The following is a 13,045-nucleotide window of genomic DNA, read 5'->3' on the forward strand; positions in this document are numbered from 1 at the left end:
ATACTTTTAATTTTTTTATCTACAGTGCCTTCAGAAATTATTCAGACCCATTGACTTTCCACATTTTCTTTTACGTTACAGTCTTATTCTAAAATGTATTTAAAAAAAAAAATATCCTCATCAATCTACTCACAATACCCCATAATGACAAAGCAAAAACAGGTTCAGAATTTGTTGCTAATTTATAAAAATACATCTGAAATATTACATTTACATAAGTATTCAGACCCTCTACTCAGTACTTTGTTTGCAGCGATTACAGCATTGAGTCTTTTTGAGTATGACACTACAAGCTTGGAACATCTGTATATGGTGAGTTTCGCCCATTTTTCTCTGCAAATCCTCTCAAGCTCTGTCAGGTTGGATGGGAAAGGTTGCTGTACAGCTATTTTCAGGTTGTTGTCCTGTTGGAAGGTGACATTTCGCCACAGTCTGAGGTCCTCAGTGCTCTGGAGCAGGTTTACATCAAGGATCTCTGTACTTTGCTCTGTTCATCTTTACATTGATCCTGACTTGTCTCCCAGTCCCTGCTTCTGAAAAACATCCCCACAGCATGATGCTGCCACCACCATGCTACACCGTAGGGATGGTGCCAGGTTTCCTCCAGACGTGACACTTAGCATTAAAGCCAAAGAGTTCACTCTTGGTTTCATTAGACCAGATAATCTTGTTTCTCGTGGTCTGAGAGTCGTTAGGTGCCTTTTGGCAAACTCAGAGCGGGCTGTTATGTGCCTTCTACTGAGTAGTGGCTTCCGTCTGGCCACTTAACCACAAAGGCCTGATTTGTGGAGTGCTGCAGAGATGGTTGTCCTTCTGGAATGTTCTCCCATCTCCACAGAGAAACTCTAGAGCTCTGCCAGAGTGACCATCAGGTTCTTGGTCACCTCCCTGACCAAGGCCCTTCTCCCCCGATTGCTCAGTTTGGCCGGGCGGCCAGCTTTAGGAAAAGCAAATTTCTTCCATTTAAGAATGATGGAGGCCACTGTGTTCTTGGGGACTTTCAATGCTGCAGACATTTTTTGGTACCCTTCCCCAGATCTGTACCTCAACACAATCCTGTCTCGGAGCTCTACGGACAATTCATCGACCTCATGGCTTGGTTTTTGCCATGACATGCACTGTCAACTGTGGGACCTTATATAGACAGATGTGTGCCTTTCCAAATCATGTCCAATCAATTGAACTTACCACAGGTGGACTCCAATCTAGTTGTATAAACATCTCAAGGATGATCAATGGAAACAGGCTTCACCTGAGCTCAATTCGAGGGTCATAGCAAAGGGTCTGAATACTTATGCAAATAAGGTATTTCTGTTTTTTTATATTAATACATTTGCACATTTTTCTGAAAACTTGTTTTCACTTTGTCATTGTGGAATATTCTGTATAGATCGCTGATTTTTTAAATCCATTTTAGAATAAGGCTGCAACGTAACAAAATGTGGAAAACGTCAAGGGGTCTGAATACTTTCCGAAGGCACTGTAAATCTTTCATGAACACCTGTCCTTTGGACTTGTGTTTCAAATGTCATGTTCCTAGCCCTGTTGCTTAAGCCTTGCTAATAAATAATAAATACAGACATCAAAAAGAGAAGTGGAGAGTGGCTAGGACTCACCGATGACCTCTTTGACCAGGATAGAGTGCTGAAGTGTTCTGGGAGTGCTGGCGCCGGCAGCATTGATGGCCCTTACCCTTACCAGAATCTTAGCCTCTGGAGGGAGGCCAGTGATGGTATACTTAGTCTTCTCTGTCAGCTCCTTATTGGTTACTCTCCAGTCATCAGCTGTGGAGAACATGTCCATAGACTTAACACAGCAGGTAATACTTATTAACAAGCCAGGAGTTTCTCCTGATCATGAAAAGTCAAGTGGGTTCTAGTTATAAAAGTCTATTCGTCGATGGAGGCATGTCAATCGAATGCTTCTTACTTCCTTCGATGCAATACTCCACCAGGTAGCCGTCTAAGCCTGCAGCTCCAATGGTGTCTGGGGGACGCCACTTCATGGTCACCGTGGTGTCTGTGACATCATCCACCACCAGCATGGTGGGCTCGCTGGTCACAGCTGAGTGAGTGTGAGATTGTTACAAAGGTTGAACGTCACACAAACATTTCCTTGCATGTATAGTATGTCTCATGCCTTGTCAAAAGTGGATCTCCAATTGCCATAAGAACAGTATGACGCATACAATGTAGTATACCTAAGAAACACCTCCATGCCCATGTGAGTGGGACACCCCTCTAGCTGGCACTGGTATGCCATCAATCTGTTCATCAGATCTCATTAGGGGCGGCTCTTAACGTCTATTCTTACATTCTGCATCAAGTTTAACTCCTATTGAACCCTGTGGGAGGCTGATCTCCTAAACCTATAAGCCCTAGATGATTTGGCAGCCATTATAAAGACATATTTAATATCTCCTAAAGCCCCGGCCACGTCCAGTGGAGGTCACAGTCAGAATGCGGAATGCTTGGAATAGTGGGGTATCAGAGGAACAGTTTTAAAGGGGAAGGGCAGCCCACGCAATGGCCTGCACTATCACACAGTATTTCATTTTTCTCCCACTATTGTGATATGATATAACCACAGGATAAACTGTATTGGCTTTACATAAGAGGATAACGCCTTTGTACTGTAAGTGTCACCTCACTGGCTTTGTCACAAAGATTTACATTGCCAAGCGAACATTGCGTACTCAGAACTCACCCAGGGGCACAAAGGCTTTGGATGGCTCGCTGGGTTTGGACACACCGATGGCATTCACAGCAAAGACGCGCACCTCGTATGGGACACCCTCAATCATCTTTTTAGGCTCAAATGTGGTCTCTTTGTTCAGGTCAAAGTTCAGCCTCATCCATCTGGAACTCTGCTTCTTCTTCCTTTCGATGAAGTAGCCTTTGGGGAAAAGCATAGTTCTATATCATATACACACACCAGAATATCCAACTTGTTAGCATAAAACCACCCACACAGACCTACCTAAGATGGGTGAGCCTCCGTCATAGATCGGGGGTTCCCATGTCATAGAGCACCAGTCTCCTCCCACCTCCGTGACCAGGGGAACTTCAGGAGGGTCTGGGATATCCACCACCTTGACTTTGACACTAGCCCCTGCTTCCCCAGCCTCATTCTGCAGGACTATCTTGTAGTTTCCTGTGTCTTCCTTCTCTGCGATGTCGATGGTAAGACTGGTGTGGTCCGAGAAGGTTTCAGCTCGCACACGGTGGCCCGAGTCAAGGATTACCTATGATGGCAAATAGTAGATTGTACTGTACCCATACATTCAGTATGTACAGTCGTGGCCAAAAGTTTTCAGAATGACACAAATATACATTTTCACAAAGTCTGCTGCCTCAGTTTGTATGATGGTAATTTGAATATACTTCAAAATGTTATGAAGAGTGATCAGATGAATTGCAATTAATTGCAGTCCCTCTTTGCCATGCAAATTAACTGAATCCCCAAAAAACATTTCCACTGCATTTCAGCCCTGCCACAAAAGGACCAGCTGACATCATGTCAGTGATTCTCTCGTTAACACAGGTGTAAGTGTTGACAAGGACAAGGCTGGAGATCACTCTGTCATGCTCATTGAGTTTGAATAACAGACTGGAAGCTTCAAAAAGTGGTGCTTGGAATCATTGTTCTTCCTCTGTCAACCATGGTTACCTGCAAGGAAACACGTGCCGTCATCATTGCTTTGCACAAAAAGGTCTTCACAGGCAAGGATATTGCTGCCGGTAAGATTGCAGGACTGGGGTAAAGTCATTTTCTCTGATGAATCCCCTTTCCGATTGTTTGGGGCATCCGGAAAAAAGCTTGTCCGGAGAAGACCAAGGTGAGCGCTAACATCAGTCCTGTGTCATGCCAACCAACAGTAAAGCATCCTGAGACCATTCATGTGTGGGGTTGCTACTCAGCCAAGGGAGTGGGCTCACTCACAATTTTGCCTAAGAACACAGCCATGAATAAAGAATGGTACCAACACATCCTCCGAGAGCAACTTCTCCCAACCATCCAGGAACAGTTTGGTGACGAACAATGCCTTTTTCAGCATGATGGAGCACCTTGCCATAAGGCAAAAGTGATAACTAAGTGGCTCGGGGAACAAAACATCTATATTTTGGGTCCATGGCCAGGAAACTCCCCAGACCTTAATCCCATTGAGAACTTGTGGTCAATCCTCAAGGGTGGACAAACAAAAACCCACAAATTCTGACAAACTCCAAGCATTGATTATGCAAGAATGGGCTGCCATCAGTGGCACAGAAGTTAATTGACAGCATGCCAGGGCAGATTGCAGAGGTCTTGAAAAAGAAGGGTCAACACTGCAAATATTGACTCTTTGCATCAACTTCATGTAATTGTCAATAAAAGCCTTTGACAATTGTAATTGTCAATTGACAATTGTAATAAAAGCCTTTGATGCTTGTAATTGACAATTGTAATAAAAGCCTTTGATGCTCGTAATTATACTTCAGTATTCCATAGTAACACCTGACAAAAATATCTAAAGACACTGAGGCAGCAGACTTTGTGAAAATGTATATTTGTGTCATTCTCAAGACTTTTGGCCACGACTGTATACTTTACTTCCGACAACAATTAAGCACAATGAAGCCTATTTTGACCCAGGTCAGCACTCACCCTCTCTCCCTTCATCCACACCACTCTGGGTGCTGGTTCTCCACTGATGGGGATCTCCACACGGAGTTTATTTCCTGCCACAATGGTCACTGTGTTGTCAGGGAAGTTCAAGCTCTCCAGGTGCACCCTGGGAGGATCTGTAGGAACGGGACAAGAAAGAAAACAAGTAAGTGCTCTATAATATTCCTATCAACCCACGGATGGTTTTGTATCATTAAAATGACTGTACCAACGATATGAATTTTGGCACAGAGGCTCTGAGAGTATCCCTCTGGCACAAAGGTATAATCCCCGGCATCGTGAATGGTGCTGTTCACAATTTCTAATCGGTGGTTCCTGTCAAAACAAGAAAACAAGTGAATACTGTAGGCTTGCTCCTGAGAAGACAGCTTAAACAATATGAAAAATACACTAGAGACCAGCAGGAGGACAGAGGGAAGGGCTAAGACCCTGAGTTTTTCTTGCTCAGGTTACATGGGCCTAATGATGAATCATGATTTGGGCCCAGAATTTTTGCCTCTGCGACTTGACCAGGTATGAAACCCCCATGAACACAGGTATGGGGCTGAGGAGATGGGCGAGTGGGAGGGAGGTGACGTACTTGGCTCTTTGCAGGATGTTGATGCGGTCGTTGGACTGGATCAACTGTCCGTTCCTGTACCAGCGACCTGGAACATTCCCAGGGAAGATCTCACAGTGCATCTTCAGCGGCTGGCCCAAAAGCACTGTCATGTCCTGCAAATCCTGAATAATCTTCAGTGGCTTCACTGATGAAGGGAAGAACAGAAAGAAAGAGGATAGAAAAAAGTAAAAATAGTCATCAATATAGTTGATCTACAGTTTCTAGGTAAGAGAGAAAGTGTGAGGAAAAGAGAGGGAAGTGAAATACACACATTCAACCTGGACTTTGGCTTCAGAGGTGCCCCCAGAGGCCATTAGGGAGAAGGTTCCAGTGTCCTCCTTTGAGGCATCGTCAATGATTAGCCAGTGTTTCAGCCCCTCAGACTTGACACGGTAGCGTGACCGGGGCCCGGTCGGTACCTCCACGCCATTCTTACACCTGAGGGGGAAGACGAAAGGTTAGAGGCTCAGAGGCACTCACACACACACACACAAAGGACACAAGGGAAAACACACACACACACACACACACACACACACACACACACACACACACACACACACACATACATATATATATATATATATATATATATATATATATATATATATATATATATATATATATATATATATATATATATGGGAAAAATACACAAGCATACACACACACACACAAAGGGAAAAAACACACACACACACACACACACACAATAAGTTGACATGGCCCTACCATTTTACTTGAGCTCCTTCTTCAGACACTTCACACTCCAACTCAATCCTCTCGTTCACTGTCGTTTTCACCGCCTCAATCTCTTTAGTAATCTTCACTGGTAACTCTGCAGAAAGGTAAGATACAAATCATAAAATCATAGAGGGGCAGGCATCAATATAATTAGAAACAGTGGAGTGTGAAATTGTGTAGAGACCACATTCTGGTCCCACTAATACCTCAAAGAGACATTAAAATGAAGAGAGAAGGATGATCGAGTGGAGAGGGTTACCTTTGACAAACAGCTCTGTGGTGCACTTCTCTTCTCCCGCAGCTACGGAATAAGCAGCATCATCATTCAGGCCGCAATTGTTGATGACCAGGATCCGCTGCGTGCCCTTTTGCTCAAAGATAAACCTATGCAGCAAGTGCATCAATCAATCAAATCACTGGATATCCACATACTATGACTATATGTGCTTGGAGATAAAGTTATAGTATACCATATATGCTTGTGAATGCCAATTATTTCAAGACTTCATATCATCCACTGAGCTACAGACAGTTGCCTTTGCTTACTTGTGTCTTCCAAAAGCAGAAATAGATGTAGTATTTTATTATTTTTTAAAGAAAAGTTGTGCTAGTTTATTAATCAAAAACCTTTGTCATTGAAGTCATTGTAATGTGAAGATATACAGCCAAATTCATATACAGAGACCCGCCCCCATTCACAAACAAACACATCCCAACATGCATCAGCGTGGGTTGTCAGTGCACACCCAGAGGAATAGAGTAGACAGAGGGATGGGGTCACACCAGAGGTCAGGGATGTAGGACGGGTGGACTTACTTCCTTTGACTTAAGGTCAGCAGTGGAGCCGGAATGGAGCCAGAGGAAGAAGTAGTTATAGCAGAGAAAAAGGATGAGCACCATGGCATGGCATGGCATGGACAGACAGACAGACAGATAGGACAGACAGACAGGTAGGACAGACAGAAAGGTAGGACAGACAGACAGGTAGGACAGACAGGTAGGACAGAAGGCTAGAGGAGGGGGCTGTAACAGCCAATAGTGTTACAAAAAATTGAGAGGGAGAGAGAGAGAGAGATCTTCATAACAGGGAATCCTGGGAAATACACCACCGGAGACCAGGGCACAGAAAACTGCAATAACCTCCCAGATGGCTTTAACTCGGCTTGGCTTTGAACAACCTCTACTGAGAGAGAAGCCTGAGATTGACCCTTCCCTTTTTAGAATCTAAGTACACACTTTTTGAGGGTACATAGAGGTCTTGTAACATTGAGTAATACAGATGTTAGATTGAGTGATGAGATTAACTTTCAAAAGTATTGTATAACTACTGTTAATACACACGGGTGAGTCTAATTCCAGCCGGTGTCTATTCCACAAGTTACCAACGGCCAAATATGATTATTGTTGTGGCATGTTTGTCATTTTACTACATTTTATGTTGAAGTTTTCTGCATATTGGTTATCGATTTGGACACGTTCAAACTGTGTTTTGACATTGGGCTATCCTACCTAGCAAAATGTTGTTGAACAGATGTTGAAAATAAGATTATGCCCGACATCCAATCTGCGTTTGTTTTGGGTGAAAGTCAAAGTTGAAAATATGTATTTTTCTTGCAACCTTGGCATTCAGGCCAAAGAGTTCAATCTTGGTTTCATCAGACCAGAGAATTTTGTTTCATGTGATGGAATTTGTTAACTGTTCCATCTGACTGCGCAATCCGCTGTCTCATCAGCCCAGCCAGGCACTTTATAAATTTGATCTCCACTATAAAAAGCATCTAGACATTATCTCACATTTCTTTTAGACTAACATTTAGTTTTTAACAGCAGAGATGTGTATAAACCATACTGTCTCTCCGACATTTGCGACATAGAATTTGAATATTGAAACAATCTCCAGTTGTCGCATAGTAATGAACGAGTCGAGACAAGAGAGACAGGCAGGCAGCGTTTCTTAGCCAGTTGAAATCATGAATTAGCTGGCATAATTTTTATGGATGTATACAAAGAAATGTCAATGAAGTGCAGCTAGTTTGCAGTCTGTTGTTGGCTAGCTCCTCTGAACAAGTGGCCTGACGAGAGAGCACATTTTCAATTCCAGGCGAAATCGCGCCTCATTAGCTCAGTGTTATGGATGTATCCAAATAAATGTCACTAGAAAACAGCTTAAACAAATGCAAATGCAGCTACTTTGATGTTATTCTGACTGCCCTGTTTGACGTGACAGTAAGTTAGCCGTAGTTGGCTAGTTAGCAAGCAAGGGATAAGAACGTTGCCAGACAGTATGGCAATGGAACATTTAGAACGAACAACTGGGTCACGTCCATAGATACAGAACAAAAAGACCGATCAACTGGGTCGCGTTTCTGGCAACCGAACCAATAGAACGAACGACCAGCCGGCTTGGGTAGCAACCCTAGATTTGTGTTGGGATTATATATTGTGGAAGGATGAAATAGTATGAATAAATTCATCAAAATAAAGTTGAAAAGGAAATTATGTCAATCATTATTTGAATAGGTTGGTAACCCATTGTATAAAAGTGATAATGCCCTCGAAGCCGGTGTTTGGAGGATATATTGGCATGGTTTGCACAACACCCGTGCTAATATATCCTCGAAACACTGGCTTCTCGGGCATTATCACTTAATTATACAAATGATTTCCAGAGAGAGGTAAGAAAATAGTCACTTTTCGTTATACATTCCCATTATTGACAGGTTGATAAAACGATGTGGTAAGATCAATACACTTAAACTACGCCATATTATATTTATGGTACACTAACATTGGTGGGGTACACAGCTATCAAAATAATAGATCATCCATTGACTGTTACAAAGCCAGAGTCAGTTAAAGACCTGTGGAGAAGGTACTGCCATTTCCCTGTACAGAGAAGGACCTGTAGTTAATAGCAAAGGACCATTATTTAAAACATCAAACAGTGCATTTCCACTCAAATGTAGCTCAGTGCCACGCACTGCCCAGCAAACAAATAACGTTCTTGATGCGTTGGTGAGATGCAGGTGGTATCTTATCAACACCACATTAGTGTTGAGAGAATGTTATTTGTTCACTGGGCATCAGCTGGCAATGGTTTACAGTGCAGAGATCTGGGCTGGTCATGTAGCTGTGTGTGTGTCTGGGCACAATGGGAGCTCTGTATGGGTGTGAAGGGCATGTAGGGTCAGACTTGTCCCTGGTTTACAAGGTCTGAGGCAGTAGACCCTGTTCATAACAGGGTCACACAGGGCTGTATGTGTGTGTCATTATGTGAAAGCAATTATTGGTGTAAAACAATGTGTGTTTTGATGTTTTGAAGTTTGGGTGTATGCGTCCTTGCTTGCTTGTGTACACCGCGAGACCATCAGAAACACTAGCATGTGAACCATTGCTTTTCAATGCTGAGAGACAAGGAACAGATAAAAACTACAAGTGCCAGGGGACTGGCAATGAGGACCAAATCACGAATGAAACACATTTTATGAGGAACTCCCAAAAATGCCTTTCATTTGTGAGAAGACGAAATTGAGAAAAAAAACATACAGAAGACTAACACATGGAGAAAGAAGAAAAAGCTTGACATACTTTGGAGTTGGACGGATCTCCTGGCCGTTCTTGTACCATTTCAGCTCTACTGTGGGGTCTGCAAGATCCACCATTAAGCGGATCTTCCCTCCTTTGTCAGCCTGGTATGCTGGATCCAACTTCTTGGCAAAAGCTTTGTCAAAAAAGACAATATCCCATGACAATGGTTATGCATCCTATAGAAAACCAGTGAAATGTGTGCCTTTCCCCTGAATAATCACAGATTAGTGCATCATAATCCCAACAGTGACACACAGTCACATGGACAAACAGTCAATTCAGCACCTTCACTCTTCTTCTCCTCTTTCTTGGTCTTCTTCAACCTCTTGAGCAGACCCCGCAGGTCTGTTATGCCGTACTCAAAGGCGATCTTCTCGTACTGGTCTGGCCTGGCCGACTTCAGGATCTCCCACACGTCCACTTCGGGGGTCTCATCCTGCTTGGGCTCCCTGGGGCAGGACACGAGGGGAGGGTGTGAGGGCTGGGGCCACGCTCTGGGCTATCGCGACGTGTCCTGAGGAACTGATCCCTATGGGGGGTATTGGGTGGGGAAGGAGGTTCTGGAAAGGGGAGAGGATACTATAAAAGGGGCAGTGACTGCGCTGAAGGAAGACTACTCTGTGTTGTATCTACTGTAGATAGGGACTACCTACTAAATTAGTTTTCAAGAGTGTTTTCCCTCCGCTATGCTACTGATCTGCTGTGTTTCTAGTCATTTCTCTTCTTCTCTCTCCTTATATCAGACACACGTTCTCTCCCTCCCTTCTCACTCTCCCTACAGAGTTCCTCAGGACATGTCACACAAAGGGATGGGCGTGGTCTGAAGCCTTGTACCTGTCCTTTGACATCATCTCTGGATGGGGTGTTACAGGAGGAGAGGGGGTGGCTAGTCTATTATATCCTATAGGAAAGGTTTTACTGCTGAGGCAAGTAGAGGGATCAGATTATTACAAGGGAGTTGAATATGTTTCAGGTAGGGGTTTTGACCAGGGTTGAGTTCTTTAAGTCTGGACATTGTTACTTGCCTTTAGGGTGAGATTTTGCAAGAGAAAATACATTTTAGCCAGTGCTGTATTAATGAATAACAGTAAAAAGGTCATAAACTAATGCTATTAGGCTACTTTTGTTCCTTGGGGAAGGGGGGGTAAACAGAATGAAACAATTTGGGAAAGAACTACTGATCTAGGTGCTGCATGCAGGAATATAGGGAGATCTTACTCCAAGATGTGCTGCTGATTAAGTCTACATTCCTTCTCTTTCTATTCACATTGCCCATCCCTTTGCCTTGTGTCTCAGTATGTTCACTCATCACCACTACAGAGGCGCTCTGACCGTGTTAGAGATGGAAGGCTAGGCGTCCATAGGGGATGTTAGATCTGTGAGATCCAGGTTAATAAGCATGTTGCCCTGGGCGTGAGTAGATCCATTAGGCAGCTAAATAAAGATCATTCAATCAGTCCGTTCTTTCATGGACATTTTCCCAAATGTCGGAAAGCTTTGGAGGTAAAAAAGCATGGAATTATTATTTCATTCTTATGCATCTCTCTTCTTGTTTATTTTCAGGCAATTACTGTGTATACTGAAATAAACATTGTGATATGTGCCTTGTATTTCTAAGTTGAAATAAAATGACATTGTAGCGATAACACTATTTCACAGCATCATTCATAAATGATCCACGAGCAGCTCACTAATGATCCGAAATGGGAGTCCTTTGGCCTCATAAACACAATATTACTGTACTCTACTGTTGATCAAAAAAGTGGTCATCCCCAACAGTAGAGAGACTTTATGATGCAAAGTCCATTTCTATCCTTACTGATTGTTAATGGCGCATTTGAGAATGTCGGCTGTAAATGAAGTGTTACCTTGCTACAGTAGGCCAACACTCTTGCTTGTTCCAGATCCTAGAGCTACATTCCATGCTGGGGACGCTACAGGATTATAGTACTTACCCCGCAGTAAGGTCTAATCGTTTAATTACCTAGGTTATTCTCTCTACTAACCTTTGGTTTCTGAATGTGTAGGGAAGAAGAAGAGACAAGCCCAAATAAATGTGTAATTTTACCTCAGTGAAGTGTCACGGTCTGATTAGGTCTATTGTACTCATTGCAGTACATTGAAAAAAACATGCTGTTGTCTGAACCAAGAAAAAAATGTAGATTTGTATTTACAAACGAAAAAAGAAACTCAAAAATACAGTTATCAATATGTGAGAGTAGATAGTGCACTAGATAGTATATGCGATTCACTGTAACTCCTGATATGAATGAAATGATGTACTCTTACAGTACATGGTACTTCACCTATGTTCTAACTAATATACTGCACTCTTTAATATATTATGCTCTATTGTAATGCATATATATACCATGTGATAACAAAAAAGAGTCAAAAGAGGGTCAAAGATTTAATGGTGGTTGCTGGGGCAAAATAAAAAATAAAGAGAAAAGAGGTAAACACCCAAAACAAGGGCATTGTAAAAAAAATACAAAAATAAGAATGTCCCCTTGAGGACGGGCAGTGACTCTCACCTATGTTTAAGAAGACCACTAAAGTCAAGATCCCCTGCATCCTCGTGTCCTTCACTGCTGTTGTTAACAAGAAGAGATTAATGGAGATTTAATCAGAGTAGAAACAGTAACAGGCAACTAGATAAACAATGCTAAAAGAACAACGCAAAGCAGCGGCTACTGACTTCAATCAAATGCATTAGGTTCAGACTAACACATGATTGGTGGCTTACACAAAAACCCTTTCGGTTCATTTCCAATTAAATGCTTCTAATGAACTGGTTTGTGTAAGGAGTATCGAGAGCGATCCCTACCAGCATATGAAAACATTTCCACAATGTTTCTGCTGTGTTGCAGGAGCATCACTGAGCAGCTACGTTGGGATAATGCTATGGGGCTGGGATGTTTTGCGTTGCTTTCTGACACATTGTTGGGAGGGAGTTTCAAATGCAAGCATTGGCCTTTGTGCTGTTCAACACGTTGATTGGTAATGACCTTAATAAAGGTTAATCACATCTGATTTCATGGTCATTATGTTTCAGACACTATGTTCTCATGTTGGTTTGTGATAAGAGCCATGGTTTTCCTACTGAGCCACAATGTCCCATGTATCTGATGTTCAAATGTACATTTTCAGGTTTATTTGCCATGTGTATTGAATCTTGCTCGAAACCAGTGAAGTTTGTGTTTAATGTTACTATTGTCATATTTATCATTATGAGAAAAAAAGGATATGCATTAGTCAAATGCTCAATCTAACCACTAACTGTAAAAATATCACTCTTTTGTTGACTCTGAAAACCAGTCTACTAACTGTCTGTTTAAAAAAATCTAAATAACGAGGTCAGATTGTGTTGCTCTCATTACCTTCTTTTGAAAGCTGATCGAATATCAACACTCTGTGACTGTTCCAGTTCTGAAAGACAATGCA

General features: G+C 42.5%; 1 protein-coding gene across 11 annotated transcripts in view; it reads right to left on the reverse strand.

The window, feature by feature from the left end:
• The window catches only part of LOC139378561 (myosin-binding protein C, slow-type-like), a 37,859-nt gene that overhangs the window by 6,125 nt on the left and 18,689 nt on the right, over positions 1–13,045 (reverse strand). For 10 of the 11 annotated variants that reach the window (XM_071120838.1, XM_071120837.1, XM_071120840.1 and 7 more), the window contains 14 exons: positions 12,982–13,030; positions 12,136–12,192; positions 9,887–10,050; positions 9,602–9,734; positions 6,273–6,397; positions 6,002–6,107; positions 5,541–5,707; positions 5,249–5,414; positions 4,877–4,983; positions 4,648–4,784; positions 2,980–3,244; positions 2,707–2,895; positions 1,930–2,064; positions 1,617–1,784 (listed from right to left, as the gene is read on the reverse strand). In XM_071120838.1, the coding sequence (XP_070976939.1) occupies positions 1,617–1,784; positions 1,930–2,064; positions 2,707–2,895; positions 2,980–3,244; positions 4,648–4,784; positions 4,877–4,983; positions 5,249–5,414; positions 5,541–5,707; positions 6,002–6,107; positions 6,273–6,397; positions 9,602–9,734; positions 9,887–10,050; positions 12,136–12,192; positions 12,982–13,030 (1,968 nt within the window). The remainder of the gene's footprint in view (positions 1–1,616; positions 1,785–1,929; positions 2,065–2,706; positions 2,896–2,979; positions 3,245–4,647; positions 4,785–4,876; positions 4,984–5,248; positions 5,415–5,540; positions 5,708–6,001; positions 6,108–6,272; positions 6,398–9,601; positions 9,735–9,886; positions 10,051–12,135; positions 12,193–12,981; positions 13,031–13,045) is intronic. The other variant, XM_071120839.1, reaches the window with a different exon arrangement.

This window comes from Oncorhynchus clarkii, chromosome 21, assembly GCF_045791955.1.
Source record: "Oncorhynchus clarkii lewisi isolate Uvic-CL-2024 chromosome 21, UVic_Ocla_1.0, whole genome shotgun sequence".
Lineage (NCBI taxonomy): Eukaryota > Metazoa > Chordata > Actinopteri > Salmoniformes > Salmonidae > Oncorhynchus > Oncorhynchus clarkii.